The sequence below is a fragment of the Boleophthalmus pectinirostris genome, unplaced genomic scaffold, assembly GCF_026225935.1.
Source record: "Boleophthalmus pectinirostris isolate CB_2022bp ecotype Guang Dong unplaced genomic scaffold, ASM2622593v1 HiC_scaffold_4, whole genome shotgun sequence".
Lineage (NCBI taxonomy): Eukaryota > Metazoa > Chordata > Actinopteri > Gobiiformes > Gobiidae > Boleophthalmus > Boleophthalmus pectinirostris.
The window spans coordinates 42,539,034-42,560,406 of NW_026571353.1; the positions used below are offsets into that span (position 1 = coordinate 42,539,034).

General features: G+C 49.3%; 3 protein-coding genes across 3 annotated transcripts in view; all 3 read right to left on the reverse strand.

Moving 5' to 3' along the window:
- The window catches only part of slc2a8 (solute carrier family 2 member 8), a 13,043-nt gene extending 9,065 nt beyond the window's left edge, over positions 1–3,978 (reverse strand). Inside the window, exons 1-3 of the mRNA XM_055161855.1 lie at positions 3,534–3,978; positions 2,838–3,000; positions 965–1,171 (exon numbers count right to left, since the gene is read on the reverse strand). Of these exons, the coding sequence (XP_055017830.1) occupies positions 965–1,171; positions 2,838–3,000; positions 3,534–3,649 (486 nt within the window). The 5' untranslated portion in view covers positions 3,650–3,978. The remainder of the gene's footprint in view (positions 1–964; positions 1,172–2,837; positions 3,001–3,533) is intronic.
- On the reverse strand, positions 3,745–8,598 carry LOC110172491 (natterin-3-like). The gene is made up of 4 exons (XM_055161992.1): positions 7,941–8,598; positions 7,034–7,128; positions 6,598–6,838; positions 3,745–3,962 (listed from the first exon to the last, which is right to left on the reverse strand). The coding sequence occupies exons 1-4, from the start codon at positions 8,596–8,598 to the stop codon at positions 3,745–3,747; spliced, it is 1,212 nt and encodes a 403-aa protein (XP_055017967.1).
- A 4,733-nt stretch (positions 8,599–13,331) lies between these two features.
- Positions 13,332–20,711, reverse strand: LOC129411343 (natterin-3). The gene is made up of 5 exons (XM_055161993.1): positions 20,615–20,711; positions 19,061–19,072; positions 18,416–18,948; positions 17,211–17,511; positions 13,332–13,591 (listed from the first exon to the last, which is right to left on the reverse strand). Exons 1-5 carry the CDS (start codon positions 20,709–20,711, stop codon positions 13,332–13,334), a joined length of 1,203 nt encoding a protein of 400 aa, XP_055017968.1.
- Positions 20,712–21,373: the final 662 nt, after the last annotated feature.

A 21,373-nucleotide genomic window follows, 5' to 3' on the forward strand; every position in this document is an offset into this window, starting at 1 on the left:
TTTGTGTATAGTGTGTGTGTCTCTGTGTGTGTATGTGTGTTTCTGTGTGTGTATAGTGTGTGTGTGTGTATAGTGTCTGTGTGTGTGTGTATAGTGTCTGTGTGTGTGTGTATAGTGTGAGTGTGTGTATAGTGTGTGTATAGTGTCTGTGTGTGTGTATAGTGTCTGTGTGTGTGTGTATAGTGTGTGTGTGTGTGTCTGTATAGTGTGAGTGTGTGTATAGTGTGTGTGTATAGTGTCTGTGTGTGTGTGTCTGTATAGTGTCTGTGTGTGTGTCTGTATAGTGTGAGTGTGTGTATAGTGTGTGTGTGTATAGTGTGTGCGTGTGTATAGTGTGCGTGTGTGTGTGTATAGTGTGTGTGTGTCTGTATAGTGTGTGTGTGTGTATAGTGTGTGTGTATAGTGTCTGTGTGTGTGTGTCTGTATAGTGTCTGTGTGTGTGTGTGTGTCTGTATAGTGTGAGTGTGTGTATAGTGTGTGTGTGTGTATAGTGTGTGTGTGTATAGTGTGTGTGTGTATAGTGTGTGTGTGTATAGTGTGTGTGTGTGTGTGTGTGTGTGTGTATAGTGTGTATAGTGTCTGTGTGTGTGTGTGTGTATAGTGTGTGTGTGTGTGTGTATAGTGTGTGTGTGTCTGTATAGTGTGTGTGTGTGTATAGTGTGTGTGTGTGTGTGTGTGTGTGTGTGTATAGTGTGTGTGTGTGTGTGTATAGTGTGTGTGTGTGTGTGTGTGTAGTGTGTATAGTGTCTGTGTGTGTGTGTGTGTGTGTATAGTGTGTGTGTGTGTGTGTGTATAGTGTGTGTGTGTCTGTATAGTGTGTGTGTGTGTGTGTATAGTGTGTGTGTGTGTGTGTATAGTGTGTGTGTGTGTGTGTATAGTGTGTGTGTGTGTGTCTGTATAGTGTGTGTGTGTGTATAGTGTGTGTATAGTGTGTGTGTGTGTGTATAGTGTCTGTGTGACTTACGGGCACCACGAGTGAGGTGACTCCGCTGGCGAGGCCGGTCAGGGCTCGTCCCAGGTACAACATCCAGACGCCCTGAGCCGCCACGATGAGCGTGAAGCCTCCGACGAACGGCAACGACGACAACATCAGAGACAACTTCCTCCCGAACCTCTGCACCATCCACCCGCCGAGGAGCCCGCCGCCCGCCGCGCCCAGGGTCACTATGGACTGAACACACACACACGGGTCACATACGGCTGACCCCTGACCCACCTCTGACCCTCTGACCCTGCACCATCCACCCGCCGTACCCAGCGTCACTATGGACTACACACACACACACACACACACGGGTCACACACCTCTGACCCTCCTCTGACCCTCCTCTGACCCTCCTCTGACCCTCCTCTGACCCTTCCCTGACCTCTGACCCCTGACCCTCCTCTGACCCTCTGACCCTGCACCATCCACCCGTCGTACCCAGCGTCACTATGGACTACACACACACACACACACACACACGGGTCACACACCTCTGACCCTCCCCTGACCCTCCTCTGACCCTTCCCTGACCTCTGACCCCTGACCCTCCTCTGACCCTCTGACCCTGCACCATCCACCCGTCGTACCCAGCGTCACTATGGACTACACACACACACACACGGGTCACACACCTCTGACCCTCCCCTGACCCTCCTCTGACCCCTGACCCTCTCTGACCCTCCCCTGACCTCTGACCCTCCCCTGACCCTCCCCTGACCCTCCTCTGACCCTCCTCTGACCCTCCTCTGACCCTTCCCTGACCCTCCTCTGACCTCTGACCCCTGACCCTCCCCTGACCCACCTCTGACCCTCCTCTGACCTCTGACCCTCCCCTGACCCTCCTCTGACCCTCCTCTGACCTCTGACCCCTGACCCTCCTCTGACCCTCCTCTGACCCTGCTGACCTCTGCTCTGAACACGAGACTGAACTTTTACTTCTGTTTTTCTCACAGGTTGTGTTTCTTATTTCAAGGTTAAAGGTTAAAGCTGCACTGTGGAACTTTTCTGCCTGTTTGTCTCCGTGGAGACAAACTCACTGCTCTGACTGGAATGTTCCACAGTGCAACATTAAACTCAATCAACTTTACAGATCAACAACAACTCAGTGTTTTTATTTCTCTACAGTCGCTTGGAAATCACCCTGAACGAGCTCGCCTCCCCACAGAGCTGATCTATAATAATAATAATAATCATCTCCATGGAGACGAGCAGGTGGTGAACCCTCCACCAGAAAATTACACAACCAGGACTAAAGCAGGACTAAACCAGGACTAAAGCAGGACTAAACCAGGACTGAACCAGGACTAAACCAGGACTAAAGCAGGACTAAAGCAGGACTAAACCAGGACTGAACCATGACTAAACCAGGACTAAACCAGGACTAAACCAAGACTGAACCAGGTCTAAACCAGGTCTAAACCAGGACTAAACCAGGACTAAACCAGGACTAAACCAAGACTGAACCAGGACTAAACCAGGACTGGACCAGGACGAAACCAGGACTGGACCAGGACGAAACCAGGACTAAACCAGGACTAAACCAAGACTGAACCAGGACTAAACCAGGACTAAACCAGGACTAAACCAGGTCTAAACCAGGACTAAACCAGGACTAAACCAGGACTAAACCAGGACTAAACCAAGACTAAACCAGGACTAAACCAGGACTAAACCAGGACTGGACCAGGACTAAACCAGGACTAAACCAGGTCTAAACCAGGTCTAAATCAGGTCTAAACCAGGTCTAAACCAGGACTAAACCAGGTCTAAACCAGGACTATAAATAAAACTAAAAACAGAAGATAAAGATGAGTGTGGGTGTTTTTGGAGGCGGTTGCCGTGGGAACCGTACCCCGAACCATGAGGCCTGGTCGGCGTCGAGTCGGAGCCGCGGGTCCTCGATGCTCATGAGGTCCGGGATGGCGGGAGAACTGTAACCCAACACGAAGCCGAAACTCAGAGGCCCCAGGACCGCGGCGAAGGACGACAGGAACAAACGACGGTCCTGGACTTTACTGTGGGACAAAGACAGAGTTAGACCAGGACTAGACCAGGACTAGACCAGGACTAGACCAGGACTAGACCAGGACTAGACCAGGACTAGACCAGGACTGAACCAGGACTAGACCAGGACTAAACCAGGACTAGACCAGGACTAGACCAGGACTGAAACCAGGACTAAACCAGGACTAAACCAGGACTAAACCAGGACTAAAACCAGGACTAGACAGGACTAGACCAGGACTAGACCAGGACTAGACCAGGACTAAACCAGGACTAAACCAGGACTGAACCAGGACTAAACCAGGACTAAACCAGGACTGAACCAGGACTAACCAGGACTAGACCAGGACTAGACCAGGACTAGACCAGGACTGAACCAGGACTGAACCAGGACTAAACCAGGACTAGACCAGGACTGAACCAGGACTGAACCAGGACTAAACCAGGACTAAAGGACCAGGACTAGACCAGGACTAGACCAGGACTGAACCAGGACTAAAGCAGGACTAGACCAGGACTAGACCAGGTCCGGTTCGTCTCTGACCTGAGGTACTGGTCCTGTTCGGACAGCGGTGGGTCCGGGTCTCCGTCCGCGGGAATTGGTTCTCTGTGTCCGGCCTCCGCCTGCAGCAGCCCGCGCCTCTCGTCCTGGAGGTCCATCCGGAGCTCCGGCTCCGGGACACCGCGGCTCACAGCGGCTCACAGCGGCTCACGGCTCCCGCGGCTCACAGCGGCTCACAGCGGCTCACAGCGGCTCACAGGACACCGTGGCTCAGCTCCGGGAAAAGCCTCAGTTCAAGCCTCAAACTCGGGTCGGTGCCGGAGAGGAGCGCGGGGCAGCGGTCGGGGCAGCGGTCGGGGCAGCGGTCGGGGCAGCGGTCGGGGCAGCGGTCGGGGCAGGGGGCATGTCCGGGCTCCGGGAGGAGGTCGGGGGTTTGATTCCGCGGAGCCGCTTCTTCAACACTTCGGTCAGCTGATCCGAGCGTGTCTTATTTCCTGCTTCCGGGAGATTTCACAATAAAAGTCTCACTTTTTTTGTTTCAAAATAAACGCAGGAACAAACGCTCCACAGAGCCACTCTTTATTTTAATTTGTATTTATTTATTTATTTATTTTTATTGCAGATTTTCAAACAAAAACAGTTCTTTCTTTTCAGAATTTCTTTTAAGAATCTAATCTCTTCACTGAGGAAGCAATAATTTAGTAAAGAACATTTACACGTTTTTGCTCTTTCAATCACAAAATTCAACACCTTCAGTGTAAAATCTGAGTCCAGGAGAAATATGAGAAAACAACAATAACAATCTCGTGCTCGAGCTCAGTTCTGTCTGTGATGGAGCTGTTATAATTTGGTTATTTTTTAGATTCACCGATCTTATGACACGAGGGGCGGGGCTGAGCGTCTCCCTCTGCTGGACACAGAGTGAACTGCTGCTGCTGTGCTGCTTTAACTGGATCAATACTTTGAGTTCTATTTTGAAGTCATTGTTTTTCTTTAATCATCTTTTCCAAACTCTGCGTCTGTTTCCTGAAGCGTCTCTGCCTCATCAACACGATCTGCATTTTCCTCACATGTTTTTATTCTTTTATTTTTGCCTCAGACAAAACTTTGTCCAGTTTCAGTTTTGTCTGAATTTTACGGTGAATCTTCCTCCGTGTTCAGACGCAGCGGAAACTTAAATCCATTTTTAATTATTCATAAAAATAAAGGGAACATTTGACCACAGACTTCTATGTAGCAGCTCCCCCTCCTGCACCTGTGACACACAAGAGTCACCAGCAGAGGGCGCCACCGTCTAAACACGCTCAGATCAAACTGAAGACGACGAGGGAGGAGAAATATAGAGTCAGGTGCCCTCCCGTCCTCCTGTGTGTGTCAGGTGCCCTCCCGTCCTCCTGTGTGTGTCAGGTGCCCTCCCGTCCTCCTGTGTGTGTCAGGTGCCCTCCCGTCCTCCTGTGTGTGTCAGGTGCCCTCCCGTCCTCCTGTGTGTGTCAGGTGCCCTCCCGTCCTCCTGTGTGTGTCAGGTGCCCTCCCGTCCTCCTGTGTGTGTCAGGTGCCCTCCCGTCCTCCTGTGTGTGTGCCCTCCCGTCCTGTGTGTGTCAGGTGCCCTCCCGTCCTCCTCCTGTGTGTGTCAGGTGCCCTCCCGTCCTCCTGTGTGTGTCAGGTGCCCTCCCGTCCTCCTGTGTGTGTCAGGTGCCCTCCCGTCCTCCTCCTGTGTGTGTCAGGTGCCCTCCCGTCCTCCTGTGTGTGTCAGGTGCCCTCCCGTCCTCCTGTGTGTGTCTGGTGAATCTTTCCCTGATGTTCTAATGTTCTTCATCACAAACATGAAGAGGTCTAGACTCATCCATCCATTTTTGAGTCATCTAGTGATCTCTCCTGGGCCCTATTCAAACCCTCCTCACAGTTCGCTGCAGTACGAGTCTGTACGAGGCTCCACCCCCACATAATCCACACCGCAACTCTCCATAAAAACACAACAACTGAACACAACGACACGACAAAGCTGATGTTTGAGTTTCATTAATGCGACGCACAACGAGTGTGTGTGACAGTGCTCTGAAGGGGGAGGGACTTAGCACAGAAAGCAAAGGGAGGAGAGACTCAGAGAAACTTATAAAACCTGTGAATCTGTTGTTTTGGGCAAATATAACATTTTCAAAACAGTTGAAGGATGGTGGTGATGTGAATATGTGACGTGTGACTCCAGCCTCTGTGTGCCTTTAAACTCTAAACTTTTCACATAGTTCATGTTTTCATGGTTAATTGGATCAATTCTGTTTTAAATCACAAAATAAAAGAGTCGATGTTTTGATGTAAATTTAAAATATAACCCTAGAGAACTATAATACTCCCTCTTTAATCCTCACGTGTTGTGGTTGGACAAACGTAACGACGTGACTCTGGGTTCAATATTTTATTTATTTACTTTGACGTGACACTGCAGTCCTGTGGGGGCGGGGCTTAGTACTCAGGGGCGGGGTCAGTACTTGGGGACGGGGCTTAGTACTCAGGGGCGGGGTCAGTACTTGGGGGTGGGGCTCTGTACTCAGGGGCAGGCTCAGTAGTCGGGGGCAGGGTCAGTAGTCAGGGGCGGGGTCAGTAGTCGGGGTCAGTAGTCGGGGGCAGGGTCAATAGTCGGGGTCAGTAGTCGGGTGGTCAGTAGTCGGGGTGGGGTCAGTAGTCAGGGGCGGGTCAGTAGTCGGGTCAGTACTCGGGGGTGGGGTCAGTGGTCAGTAGTCAGGGGCAGTAGTCGGGGCAGGGTCAGTAGTCGGGGCGGGTCAGTAGTCGGGGTCAGTACTCGGGGGCAGGGGCAGTAGTCAGGGGCGGGGTCAGTACTCGGGGGTGGGGGTCAGTGGTCAGGGGCGGGGTCAGTAGTCGGGGTCAGTACTCGGGGGGGGTCAGTAGTCGGGGCGGGTCAGTAGTCGGGGTCAGTAGTCGGGGGGGCAGGGTCAGTAGTCGGGGTCAGTAGTCGGGGTCAGTAGTCGAGGTCAGTAGTCGAGGTCAGTAGTCGGGGTCAGTAGTCGAGGTCAGTAGTCGGGGTCAGTAGTCGGGGTCAGTAGTTGGGGTCAGTAGTCAAGGTCAGTACTCGGGGGGGCAGGGCCAGTACCCAGGGGGGCGGGGTCAGTAGTCGGGGGGGCAGGGCGGGGGGCGTCGGGCAGCGGTTGGCACCTCTCGACCACGGCGTTGATCTCGCCCACGTTGACGCCGTCGTACGTCCCGGCGATGGACGTCCAGCGCGTCTCTCCGTCCTGATCCGTCCGACTCAGACGAGCCTGAAACGGGATGTCGGCCGTCATCCGCCGCCCCTCCATCCTCACCGAGCACGAGTGAAGACTAGGAACCAGGATCTGAGACAGAAACCAGACCACAGACCAGGTCTAAACCAGGTCTAAACCAGAACTCAACCAGGACTAGACCAGGACTAAACCAGGTCTAAACCAGAATTATAGATCTGACATTAGAGGTGGAGCTCAGAGTAGAGCCTCTGCTCCTGGTCTCTCAGAGGACCTGGGGGAGGCGTCTGGGGAGTGGGAGGTCCTTACCTGCACCTGCACCTTGTGGCTGATGGTCTCGCTCATGGAGGTGCCCTCAGAGAACGTCACCGTCTGCTCCGTCGTGAAGTCCACGTTCCCCGGACCTGAGACGCACAAACGCTCACAACAGGCAAAGAAGAACTGTAAAAAACTCTGAAGAACTCTGAAGAACTCTACATAAATCGAAATAACTCTAGAGAAGTGTTGTTTCTCCTTCTCAGAACTAAACCAGGTCTGTAAGTCCAGTAATCACAGAGATCTGAACCATAAATGAGGTCACACATCTGCACCTGTCTCACCTGTCTCACCTGTCTCACCTGTCTCACCTGTCTCACCTGTCTCACCTGCCTCACCTGTCTCACCTGTCTCACCTGTCTCACCTGCCTCACCTGTCTCACCTGTCCTCACCTGGCTCACCTGTCTCTGGTTACACTCTGTTGTGATGTCATTTCCGGGTCCATCGACTCGTCTCCGTCAAACAAAGACTTGTTTAAATCTGACTCGGTGATAAACACCGACCTGAGGTCAAATGAGACTAAGGTCCCAGGTCCCAGGTCCCGGGTCTTAGGGGCCAGAACTGGAACCTGCTGATTAATTAATATTAGAAGGGCCCCATGTGTGTTTTTACCCCGGGCCCCAAATGTGGACGACTCTGATCCTCTGTTTTTATGACCTGAGCTGTGACTCGGGAGTGACCTGAGCTGTGACCCCGGAGTGACCTGAGCTGTGACCCCAGAGTGACCTGAGCTGTGACTCTGGAGTGACCTGAGCTGTGACCTTGGAGTGACCTGAGCTGTGACCCCAGAGTGACCTGAGCTGTGACCTGGGAGTGACCTGAGCTGGAAGTGACCTGATCTGTGTCCCGGGTGTGACCTGAGCTGTGACCTGAGCTGTGACCCTGTGACCTGGGACTGACCGAGGACGGGCACCTTGGCCTTCATGGTGCTGATGGTTCCGTTCCTGGTTTCTCGGCCGATGTCCCAGTGCTTCTCGAGCGTCGTCGACTTCTCCAGGGCGACGGTTTTGTGGACGCCGCTGCACTCCAGGTTGGTGACTGTGGCGAGCTGCAGCGCCTCCGGTGGATGGTGGAAGAGGCGCATGTGGTCGATGTCGTAGTGGACGTGGGAGACGTGCTGCGTGTAGGCGCCGCGGTTTATCGTCAGGACCTGGTAGTTCTTGTACCAGTATTCCTCGCCTTCCCACGGCAGGAAAAACGCCTCGTGCTGCGTCGCCACTTTGCCCAGGCCGTATTTGTTTTTACCCACGAAGATGGCGGCGTTGGGGCAGGTGCGCACGGAGTACGGCGGCACCGCCCCGTACGAATCCTCCGCCCACACCAGGAACTCGAAATGGTCGACGTTCACCAGGACGTCGAACCTGGAGGAGGCGTACTCTTTGTCGGCGTACGGGTAACGGCAGACGGCGCCGGCGCCGGCGGTGTAGAAGCCCGACTCGCAGTTCACTTTACAAACGTAGTCGGTGCGTTCGGCGTAACCGTTGAAGATGCCCACGGCGCCGTCGGGCAGAGAGCCGTTAAAACGAACCCACTTCAGGTTCACGTGCTCCGGGAACATCGGCTCCTCGGGGAAAAAGGCGGAGTCTGGTGACGTAAAGGGGGCGGAGTCTGTGAGGTCGAGGGGACGCGGCGAGTCCGAGGAGCGAGACGGGACGAGCTCAGAGAGCGACGGGTTCAACCACGGCCCTGAGGAAACAAACACCGGACGGTTACTCGGGTTTATGTGGATCAATGTTTATGTCACGTTTTCTACTGATGCTGCGCAGGGACGTCACACTGACGGCTCTACATGTGTGTCTATGGTCGAATGTTCAGCACACACTACAAACACAAACATTTTAAGATCATCTGAAAAAAAAAGAAAAACAATTCCCAGTGATTTAAAGAGAAATGTTCATGTTCAGGAGTTTTACACTAAAAGGTGAAAGTGACTCACAGAGAAACTGTTGGCTAACGCTAACGCTAATGCTAATGCTAACGCTAACACTAGCTCGTGGCTGTGATGATGTCAGAGGATGTTCAGTGTTTCACAGCTCAGGTCAGTAGTTGTGGTTAAATCAGGTCCTTCTGGTCAGATTGAGTTAAAACACAGATGAGCAGAATAATCCAGAGTGTGTGACTCACTGTTGTCATGGCGACCGTCCTCGGACACAAACAGCAGCGTCCCAGACTGAACACGGCCGCAGTGGAGCAGAGCCGCCAGCAGAGGGAGCAGGGAACGCCACAGCATCTGCAGAACAACGAGAACCTCTGAGAACTTCAACCACGTCTAATTAATGTTCTGATGTTCTGTTGTTCTGTTGTTCCTGGTCACACTCACAGCTGGACTGGTGTTTGTTTGTTTGTTTGTTTGTTTATTCTGAGTCTGTTACATTTCCAAAACTCCAAACACTCTGTTCCACCTTGTGATGTCATCAAGTTCTCAGCTCCTTTTCCCTTTAGTTGAGTCGACATCAGCGACTCCAGGACTGAAATGATCCAGGTGATTCTAGTGAAGGTGTGTGGAGTTTAAAAACACAGTGGAGCACTTCCTGTATCACCACATGATGACATCACAAGGTGGAACAGAGGAAATGACATTAGAACAGAACAGAGCAGAGGATCATGGGACGTTTAAAGAGTCTCTCAGAGTTTCAGAGTTTCTCGTCTGAGTTCCATTGTTTCTTTTATCAGACCCACAGAGTTTCTTCAATGATCGTTTTAAATCACAGGATCGATTCTTTTGAAGATCCTGATCAACACAGACCAGAGCAGGTCTGAGTCCAGAGTCTCAAAGTCTTAAAGTCCCAGAATCTCAGAGTCCAGAGTCTCAGGTCTTAAAGTCCCAGAATCTCAGAGTCTTGGTCTCAGAGTCCAGAGTCTCAGAGTCTTAAAGTCCAGAATCTCAGAGTCTTGGTCTCAGAGTCTTGGTCTCAGAGTCTGGGTCTCAGAGTCCAGAGTCTCAGGTCTTACCTCGGCCGTCGCTGCTTCAGGACTGAGGCTCAGATCCAGGTCTGACTCCTCCCCCAGAAAACATGACCCCAATAAACCTGGTCCAGACCCAGGACTAAACCAGGACCAGACCTGGACTAGACCAGGACTCGACCAGGACTAAACCAGGACTAGACCTGGATTAAACCAGGACTAGACCTGGACTAAACCAGGACCAGACCTGGACTAGACCAGGACTCGACCAGGACTAAACCAGGACCAGACCTGGACTAAACTGAAAACAGTCACACTGCACATTTCTTTGATCTGACCAAGATTTTAAAACTTCTATCAGGTTCTTCTTATTTTATTGTATTTTTTTCTCTCCTCTCTCGTTCTCAGACGTTTTCTTCTCGTCTCGAGTCGATTATTTGAACAGAATTTGTTCAGTAAAATGATCTTGGTGCAGGGACACGTCATTTCACACTTTTGATACATTTTCTGATGGATTTAAGTGTTTATATGTTTGTTTGTTTGTTTGTTTGTTTGTGCAGATCTGGCTGTTCAAGTTTAATGCCACACTGTGGAATATTTCAGGTAGAGCCATAATCTCCATGGAGATGAGCCGGAGGTAAACACTCCTCTTTTAAGAAACCGTCTGTTTTAGTGAATGAGTCACAGTAAAGTGAAAGATTTGTTACGTTGTTTGGTGTCGTGTTGTGTTCGAGAGGCAGGGGGCGCTGTTCTCCACAAACTCACCTGAACGTCCCACATGACCCTGTGACCTGTCAATCATCACACTCCTCTGACCTCTGACCTCTGGTACAAACCTGACTGTTTATATTTTATTATTTTATTTTTCTGTTTTATTTTGACTTGTACATTTACATTTTTATAATTCTGTTTTATTTCACACGTGTCTCTTTTTTGCTTCTTATTTTGAATTTATTTTACCATTTATATTTTTCTCTCTCTTATTATATTTTATATTCAGTGTTGGGGAGTAACAGATTACATGTACCGGAGTAATCAGAGTACAAATGATGAGTCAGTTACAGTTACTGTTTCAGTAATTGGTAATTGGATTACAGTTACTTTGTTGGAAGAAATGGATTACACGACGGGATTTTCCTGTTTTTACATTTTGGGCTAAAACAGGTCTAAACCAGGACTAAACCAGGTCTAAACCAGGTCTAAACCAGGTCTAAACCAGGTCTAAACCAGGACTAAACCAGGTCTAAACCTGGTCTAAACCAGCATTAAAACCGGTCTAAAGATTGAACAGGACTAAATCCTGCTGTGTGGACGTGTTTCCTCGTTTTCTATCAATAATATTTTGAATTTGGTTCAGTAAAGTTTGGTCTTTTTTATTTTCTTTTATCAGACAAAACTTTTTATGTGAAGATTTCCTCGTCTTTGTTTCTCTACAGCAAATCAAATAATCCAAAGTAATCAGATTACATTACTCACTTTAAATAATTTAATGGATTATGTTACAAACTACATTTTGGGGTGTGTAATCTGTAATCTGTAGGGGATTACATTTGAAAAGTAAACTTCCCAACACTGATCATATTGTGACTCTGTGTGTGAATCAGTGAAGTTTGAGTCTAAATGTTTTTTCTGTTTAAACTTTAAGTGTCTGATGTTATTTTCTCGTTTCTCTGGGAGCAGATCAGACGCCCTCCGGTCCAAAGAGCCTCCCTCTGATAAATATTGATAAATATTGATAAAAAATGTTGGTTCTTGACAATTCTCTGATAATTCCAGATAAGTGTTGGTTCCTGGAGTTTTATTGTCGTCGTAAACTTTCCTCTGACCCCGAGTTCTGCAGCAAAGACAAAACTGAGAGATAAAGACCGAGATCTGAGGACCAAGACCGAGGACCAAGACCGAGGACCAAAACCCAAAGACCAAGACCCGAGGACCAAGACCGAGGACCAAGACCCGAGGACAAAGACCCGAGGACCAGGACCCAAAGACCAGGACCTCAGGACCAAGACCCGAGGACCAAGACTCGGGGCCCAGGACCCGAGCACCAAGACCCAAAGACCAAGACCCGAGGACCAAGACCCGAGGACCAGGACCCAAACACCAAGACCTGAGGACCAGGACCCAAAGACCAAGACCTGAGGACCAGGACCCGAGGACCAGGACCCAAGGACCAGGACCCAAACACCAAGACCCGAGGACCAGGACCTGAGGACCAGGTCCCAAAGACCAGGACCTCAGGACCAAGACCCGAGAACCAAGACTCGGGGCCCAGACCCGTGTGTCTGTGGCAGAGTGGTTAGCCCTCAGGACTGAGTCTGTGTTTGTTTCCTGTGTCACAGTTTCCTCACTTCTGTTTGTCAGTGTAAAGAATATTTATATGATTTATTTATTATAAATCTGGTCGTGGGGAGGACGACCGAGGGACCTGCAAGGACCTCAGGGACCTGAGGGCCCTGAAGGACCTTAGGGACCTGAAGGACCTGAGGGACCTGAAGGACCTGAGGGACCTGAGGGACCTGAAGGACCTGAGGGACCTGAGTCTGCACTGCAAAAAACTAAATCTAGTCAAGTTCAGATGACTTGAATAAAGAAAGTTTTATCATGATTTGTGTAAATTTCACTTGAAAAGTAAAATGATGCAGATGAACAAAACTTTCTGTATTAAAATAAGAAAAAGAAAAATCGTGGACAGTTTTTCCTGCAAAATGTGAGATTTATTAAAACAAACAAACTTTTTCTCTGTTCTTGAGCTGCTCCAACTCATGTTCCAACTTTTCTTTCTTTTGTACTTAATAAAAAAAAACTAATTTATTCCACTGATCGATCATTTTACTCACCAACTTGAATCAACTCAAATAAAATCATTATTAATTAATTTTACTCATTGAAGTCATTTTGATTTAGTTAGATGTTGTTTTTTTTCTACGTGTGGTTTTTACCAGTCGACAGGAGCGACAGGGGCAGGAGAGACAGGGGCAGGAGAGACAGGGGCAGGAGAGACAGGGGCAGGAGCGACAGGGGCAGGTTTCTGTTAAAACCTGAAATAAATGTAAATGTCATATGTATGTAAATAAATGTAAATTCAGCTCTGGATCTGGAGCTTGAGTTAGTTTTTTCCTGCATAAATCAGGTCCCCACAAGTGATTTTTTTTAGTTGTGTTTAGCTTTAAATCTTCTCACGGTTTTGTTTGTTAGTTTTCGTTGACAAATCGTCACTACAGCAAAGTTACACAGTGTGGCTTTAATTTTCTTTAATTCAGACTGTTTTATGTTTGACAAAAACACAAAGAAAATCAAAGCAGAAATGAAGCAGGTTTATTACGTCACACACTCCCACCGCTCACAGACGAGGTGTCCTGCTCACGGGCAGGGGTCAGAGTGTCTTGCTCACGGGCAGGGTCGGGCGTCGGGCACCGGCTCACATCGGTCCACCACGGCGCGGACCTCGCCGATCTGGACACCATCGTAGGTCCCGGAGACGGACGTCCACTGCGTGTCTCCGTTGGCGTAGGTGCGGCTGAGGCGGGCGCTGTACGGCACGTCGGCTTTGAACCTGCGACCCTCCATCCTCACGCGGCACGAGTGACTCGGAGGAACAGACAACTCCACTGACACCGAGTGAGACATCGACTCCACCCGAGTCGTACCTGAGGACAGAGGACAGAGGGTCAGAGGGACAGAGGGTCAGAGGAAGAGGGTCAGAGGGTCAGAGGGTCACAGAGGGTCAGAGGACAGAGGGACAGAGGGACAGAGGGACAGAGGGTCAGAGGACAGAGGGTCAGAGGACAGAGGGTCAGAGGACAGAGGGACAGAGGGTCAGAGGACAGAGGACAGAGGGTCAGAGGACAGAGGACAGAGGGTCAGAGGGTCAGAGGGTCAGAGGACAGAGGACAGAGGGTCAGAGGACAGAGGGTCAGAGGGACAGAGGGTCAGAGGACAGAGGGACAGAGGGTCAGAGGACAGAGGGACAGAGGACAGAGGGTCAGAGGGTCAGAGGACAGAGGGTCAGAGGGACAGAGGACAGAGGGACAGAGGGTCAGAGGACAGAGGAGAGGGTCAGAGGGACAGAGGACAGAGGGTCAGAGGGACAGAGGACAGAGGGTCAGAGGACAGAGGGTCAGAGGACAGAGGGACAGAGGACAGAGGGACAGAGGGACAGAGGACAGAGGGACAGAGGACAGAGGGACAGAGGGACAGAGGGACAGAGGGTCAGAGGGACAGAGGACAGAGGGTCAGAGGACAGAGGGTCAGAGGACAGAGGACAGAGGACAGAGGGACAGAGGGACAGAGGGACAGAGGGTCAGAGGACAGAGGGTCAGAGGACAGAGGGTCAGAGGACAGAGGACAGAGGACAGAGGGTCAGAGGGACAGAGGGTCAGAGGACAGAGGGTCAGAGGGACAGAGGGTCAGAGGACAGAGGGTCAGAGGACAGAGGGACAGAGGGTCAGAGGACAGAGGGACAGAGGGTCAGAGACAGAGGGTCAGAGGGTCAGAGGGTCAGAGGACAGAGGGACAGAGGGTCAGAGGACAGAGGGACAGAGGGTCAGAGGACAGAGGGTCAGAGGGTCAGAGGGACAGAGGGTCAGAGGGACAGAGGACAGAGGGTCAGAGGACAGAGGGTCAGAGGACAGAGGGTCAGAGGACAGAGGGACAGAGGGTCAGAGGACAGAGGGTCAGAGGGTCAGAGGACAGAGGGTCAGAGGACAGAGGGTCAGAGGACAGAGGGTCAGAGGGTCAGAGGGTCAGAGGGTCAGAGGGTCAGAGGACAGAGGGTCAGAGGGTCAGAGGACAGAGGGACAGAGGGACAGAGGACAGAGGGTCAGAGGACAGAGGGTCAGAGGGACAGAGGGTCAGAGGACAGAGGGACAGAGGGACAGAGGGTCAGAGGACAGAGGGTCAGAGGGACAGAGGGTCAGAGGGACAGAGGGTCAGAGGGTCAGAGGACAGAGGGTCAGAGGACAGAGGGTCAGAGGGACAGAGGGTCAGAGGACAGAGGGTCAGAGGACAGAGGGTCAGAGGACAGAGGGACAGAGGGTCAGAGGACAGAGGGTCAGAGGACAGAGGGTCAGAGGGTCAGAGGGTCAGAGGACATTAGTTTGTCAGACTCTTTAGTTTAGTGTAAAATTGTTCCTGCCAGAAAAATAAAATAAACAAATAAACAAGCGTCTCTTGAAGTTTGCAGTGGGACATTTGATAAAACATGAAAATAAAGATTCATCTGCACTTTTTATTTGATTTTCCGCAACTTTTCTACAGCGACCGTCTGCGTTACGACTCGGACCTTCTCCAGATTTACTCCTGTGGCTCTGAGGTCCTAAGAAGAGACTTGAACCAGGAGGACAGGAGCTTCTCTGTGACCGACCCCAAACTCTGGAAGCTCTGCCCCCCCCACGTCCCAACTAGTGACGGGCATTCGATGAAATTATCTTAATCGATCGTCGGAAGAATTAACGATCGATTATCGATTAATCATGAACGTTTTTCTATTAAAATGATCATCATTATTATTACTATCTGCACTAATCTGCATCAATAAATTCAACTTTACGACATATAAACATAACGACTCTAGATCCACATCAGCTGTTTGACATTATAATGTGTTTAATTCAGTTTTGTTCAAATCTCACAGAAACAAAACTTAAAACCACATCACTAATTTACATAAACTAAGTGAAGATAAAACTCCAGCTCTTGTGTCGCTGATGTGGTTCAACTTGTGTTGGATTAAAAGACATAACTCAATTGATCGATTAATCATGCCCATCCCTGGTCCCAACATTTTTTTTATTTACTGCTGTTGTATGATTTTTATGGCTTTGCTTTTATTTCATTTTGATTTTGACAGAGAAAAAGTGACAGGATCAAAACAGCAGAAGGACGAGATCACAGACGAAGAGACGCGGACGTTGTAGATTAAGATTAAAAAAACTGTCATGTTCTACTGTTCTACTGTTCTGTTGTTCTGTTGTTCTGTTGTTCTGTTGTTCTGTTGTTCTGTTGTTCCTGGTCACACTCAGAGCTGGACTTGTGTTTGTTTGTTTGTTTCTTTATTCTGAGTCTGAGTCCAAACGCTCTGTTCCACCTTGTGATGTCATCAAGTTCATTAATCTCCAGGTTTGACTACTCCAAATTTAAGACTTTTTCTACAGACCTGTTTAAGACCACGTAAATGAAAATGAAGACCAAAACTGCACCATTACGCAGGCGAAAAACTCCAGATCCAGTTCTCATAATCCCCGTGATCCATCCGGCGTCTTCCTCCGCTCTACTGATCGTTTACTCGTTGCCGTCGGCGCCAGAAACCAAAATATTGTTTGCAGATTCTCCAAATTAAACGTTCATTCACTTTACGATTTCACATTGTTGTTGTTGTTTTTCCTCCTCCGTTTAACCTCACACTGCAGCCCGGTTGAGTAAACAAAAAAATAGGCTCATGAAATTTAAGATCTTCGTAAAAAAAATAAAATAAATAAGACTTGGACAACATAATTTAAGACTTTTTAAGGCCTTAATTTAGGAACCTGTAATTTAAGACCTTTTTAAGACTTTTAAGACCCCGCGGCTGCTCTGATTTAGTTCAGTCGAGTTCAGCGACTCCACGAGTGAAATGATCCGAATGATTCTAGTGAAGTTGTGTGGAGTTTAAAAACACAGTGGAGCACTTCCTGTATTATTAGAGTGTCCAGACGTCCCTGTGTCTCCGGGAAAGTCCCAGTTTTGAGCCTGTGTCCCCTGTCCCAGCAGATTTAAACAAAACCACTGATTTGTCCCAGTTTTATACAAGAAATGTCCCAGTGTCTCTATTTTTGACCAATTCTGCCAACAGTAAAGACAGATTTAAACTGACATTTTATTGATAATTTTTAAAAAATCAGCTTAAAAACGACCAAAACACGAAGAAAATGTCTCACAATTGTCGCGTTTGGGCCGAGAGCAGAACATTACACACTCGTTTCCCGATTTTATTATTACCAAACACCAACAAAGCAGGAATGTCCCAGTTTTTGAAATGTATTGTGAAATTCTGGAAACCTGCGTATCACCACATGATGACATCAGAAGGTGGAACAGAGTGTTTTCAGTTTGAGAGAACACAGAACTCTAAATGTGCAGGTTTGTGTGTTAAACATGTGAATGAAACAAACACGACTCCAGGTCTGAGTGTGACCAGGACGTTAGAAGATCAGAACAACAGAACATGAGAACGGTGTGATGTTTTCCGTCTGAAGCAGAAACGACATCTTCTGAAACGGCGACTCTCACCTCGGTCAAACTGCAGCGTCTTCTCCCCGCCGAGCTCGATCCCGCCCTGACCGATGAACGGGATCTTGGCCGTGATGCTCCCGGTGACGCCGATCATGGTTCCTCGGCCGATGCTCCACGTGGTCTCCAGCTCCGTGGTCTTGCTCAGCGTCACGGTTTTGGACACGGTCTGACACTCGTTGTTGGTGACGCCGGAGATCTGCATCGTCTCAGGAGGGAACTGGAACACGGCCGCCTCGTCCAGGGCGTATCTGACGTCCGAGATGTGCTGCGTGTACATGTCTCTGTTTATGGTCAGGACCTGAGAACGAGAGTCAAGAGAACATAGCTCAGAGACAGAAGAACATAGCTCAGAGTCAGAAGAACATAGCTCAGAGACAGAAGAACACGCTCAGAGACAGAAGAACACGCTCAGAGTCAGAAGAACACGCTCAGAGACAGAAGAACACGTTCAGAGTCAGAAGAACACGCTCAGAGACAGAAGAACATAGCTCAGAGACAGAAGAACACGCTCAGAGACAGGAGAACACGCTCAGAGTCAGAAGAACACGCTCAGAGACAGAAGAACATAGCTCAGAGACAGAAGAACACGCTCAGAGACAGGAGAACACGTTCAGAGACAGAAGAACACGTTCAGAGTCAGAAGAACACGTTCAGAGTCAGAAGAACACGTTCAGAGTCAGAAGAACACGCTCAGAGACAGGAGAACACGCTCAGAGTCAGACAGAAGAACATAGCTCAGAGACAGAAGAACACGCTCAGAGACAGGAGAACATAGCTCAGAGACAGAAGAACACGCTCAGAGACAGGAGAACATAGCTCAGAGACAGAAGAACACGCTCAGAGACAGAAGAACATAGCTCAGAGACAGAAGAACATAGCTCAGAGACAGGAGAACAGAACACGCTCAGAGACAGAAGAACATAGCTCAGAGACAGAAGAACACGCTCAGAGACAGAAGAACACGCTCAGAGTCAGAAGAACACGCTCAGAGACAGGAGAACACGCTCAGAGACAGGAGAACACGCTCAGAGACAGAAGAACACGCTCAGAGTCAGAAGAACACGCTCAGAGACAGGAGAACATAGCTCAGAGACAGAAGAACACGCTCAGAGACAGAAGAACATAGCTCAGAGACAGAAGAACACGCTCAGAGACAGAAGAACATAGCTCAGAGACAGAAGAACATAGCTCAGAGAAGGTACCTGGTAGCTCTTGTACCAGTACTCGTCTCCCTCCCAGGGTAAGAAGAAAGCCTCAAACTGCGGCACGACTTTTCCCAGGCCGTACTTGTTCTTGCCCACGTAGATGCCCACGTTGGCGCAGGTGCGGACCGAGTGCTTGGGCACCGAGCCGTGCGAGTCCTCCTTCCACTCCAGGAACTCGAAGTTGTCCTTGTTGGCGAGGACGTGGAAGTCGGGGGCGTAGTACTCGCGGTCGCCGTACGGGTAGCGGCAGAACGGGCCGAGCTCCGGGCTGTAGAAGCCGGCCTCACACTTGTACTTACACACCACGTCCGTGCGCTCCGTGTAGCCGTTATAGATGGACACGGCGCCGTTGGGAATAGAACCGTCAAACTCGATCCACTCCAGGTTCACGTTGTCCCCGAACAGGAAGTCCTCGGTCTGGACGAGGCTCTGGTCCTGGTCTAAAGTGGGCGGGGTCAGAGCGGAGGGGACAGCGGGGCTCAGGGGGACGTCAGGGACACGGCCCTCCAGCTCCGGGTTCAACAGGGACACTGTGGACACAGACACAGACACAGACACAGACAGGTCATGGACACGGTGGACACAGACAGAGACACAGACAAAGACAGAGACAGAGACAGAGACACAGACAGAGACACAGACAGGTCATGGACACTGTGGACAGAGACAGAGACACAGACAGAGACAGAGACAGAGACAGAAATAAAGAAAGGTCATGGACACTGTGGACTAAGACAGAGACAGAGAAACAGAAAAACACAGACACAGACAGAGACACAGACACAGACAGAGACACAGACAGGTCATGGACACTGTGGACAGAGACAGAGACACAGACAAAGACAGAGACAGACAAGAGACACAGACACAGACAGAGACAGACAAGAGACACAGACAGAGACAGAGACAGAAATAAAGAAAGGTCATGGACACTGTGGACTAAGACAGAGACAGAGAAACAGAAAAACAGAGACACAGACAGAGACACAGACAGAGACACAGACAGAGACAGAGACACAGACAGAGACACAGACACAGACAGAGACACAGACACAGACAGAGACACAGACAGAGACAGACAGAGACAGGTCAGTTGCACCTGTAGGTCTGTGCAAAAATATCAAAATATCGATATATCGTTTGGTTTAATGTGATGATTCAGTATCGATATCGTGAGCCGCTGTATCGATTTATCACCAAGAGGATTTTTGGTTTATTTGACTAAATTAATTTGTGTAAATCTGCGTCCAGACCGCGGGGTCAAAGCGTCCAGTGGACGTGTGTCTGGGGCGTCCTGTGTTTTGGCGGCGCGTCGTCAGCGCGGCGAGAATCTGGTGAGAGTCTTGAGCGTTTAAGATCAGAAGTTGAAAAACTTGAACTTTAAACAATCAGGAACGATGATCCAGTGACGTTGTGACCTTATTACCCAGAAGAAGAAGAAGAAGAAGAAGAAGAAGAAGAAGAAGAAGAAAAAAACCCGAGAACCACAAACACCAGAACAAGAAACTCTGCGCCTTTAGTGGAGAATAAATATAAACACACCACCAAGTCGATCTCCTCCGCTGATGATTTCATGTAATAAAAACACTAAAGTCTCTGTCAGTCTGGTCCATCAGTCCAGGAAAAGACGGGAAATGTCTCTTGTTTCCAGGGCGCGTCAAGTATTTTCCTCTCGTTGGTCCACGGCGTCAGAAGAGTCTCAGCTCAAAAGCAAAGGCTCTGACCAGAGGAGTCCAGAGGGTTTTTGATGTTTTTGGTCTGAACTCAGCACAAGAGCTACGGTTGTGACGACATTTTCACTGTTTCGAACGCACAAACTTATTGGACTTGAACTTTTAGTATCAGAGCCACGATTTCACTTTTGTTTTTTACTGAACTGTATCGAATCGATGTGAAAAATATCGTATAGAATTGTACTGAATCAAAAGCTCAGTGTATCGAAAAGCGTATCGTATCGTGGCCTGTGTATCGAGGTGTGTATTGTTCCGTATTATTCCTACACAAAACTGTACACACACACACTGGGGCGAGGGGGGTTAAGTGTCTTGCCCAAGGGTACAACATCTGTGGGAGCTGGAAATTGCACCGCCAACCTGTGATTCTGAGCTCTGTACCGACACTGTTTCCGTCAGATCATCGCCCCCTGCTGGAGTCTGTGGGGAGGCGCTCTGTAGTGCTGCAGTTGTAGTTCCTCACCTCTCCTGACGGCGGCGCTCCTCCTCATGACGACGTCCTGGACTCTGGCCGAGGTCAGGGCCAAAGCGGCGAGAAGCACAAACCCACTGAAACGCATCTGAACAACGAGACGAACACACACATCACAAACACGCAGCAGAAAACCACAAATGAAGCTTTAAAACCTCCCATAATCCTCTGCTCTGATGTAGTTTATACTGAGACTACATGTCCCATAATCCTCTGCTCTGATGTAGTTTATACTGAGACTACATGTCCCATAATCCTCTGCTCTAACGTAGTTTATACTCAGACTACATGTCCCATAATCCTCTGCTTTAACGTAGTTTATACTCAGACTACATGTCCCATAATCCTCTGCTCTGATGTAGTTTATACTCAGACTACATGTCCCATAATCCTCTGCTCTGATGTAGTTTATACTCAGACTACATGTCCCATAATCCTCTGCTTTAATGTAGTTTATACTCAGACTACATGTCCCATAATCCTCTGCTCTTAATGTAGTTTATACTCAGACTACATGTCCCATAATCCTCTGCTCTGATGTAGTTTATACTCAGACTACATGTCCCATAATCCTCTGCTCTAATGTAGTTTATACTGAAACTACATGTCCCATAATCCTCTGCTCTGATGTAGTTTCCGCATCACAAAAAGCGCTGGAGTTGTGTTTGTTTCATTCACATGTTTCACACACAAACCTGCACATTTACACGAGAAAACACTCTGTTCCACCTTGTGATGTCATCATGTGGT

Bases quoted from the DNA above. Each gene is read 5' to 3' on its own strand.
- LOC110172491 (XM_055161992.1), bottom strand. From the start codon at position 8,598: ATGTTCCCGGAGCACGTGAACCTGAAGTGGGTTCGTTTTAACGGCTCT. The intron at 7,129-7,940 runs GTCAGTCCCAGG...TGTGCGTCTCAG, and splicing joins GGCCAAGGTGCCCGTCCTCG to GTCCGGGGAACGTGGACTTC. The intron at 3,963-6,597 runs GTACTGGCCCTG...CGCTCGGATCAG, and splicing joins TACTGACCCCGCCCCCCTGG to CTGACCGAAGTGTTGAAGAA.
- LOC129411343 (XM_055161993.1), bottom strand. From the start codon at position 20,711: ATGCGTTTCAGTGGGTTTGTGCTTCTCGCCGCTTTGGCCCTGACCTCG. The intron at 17,512-18,415 runs GTACCTTCTCTG...TCTCGTTCTCAG, and splicing joins ACTGGTACAAGAGCTACCAG to GTCCTGACCATAAACAGAGA. The intron at 13,592-17,210 runs GTGAGAGTCGCC...CTCTGTCCTCAG, and splicing joins GACGCTGCAGTTTGACCGAG to GTACGACTCGGGTGGAGTCG.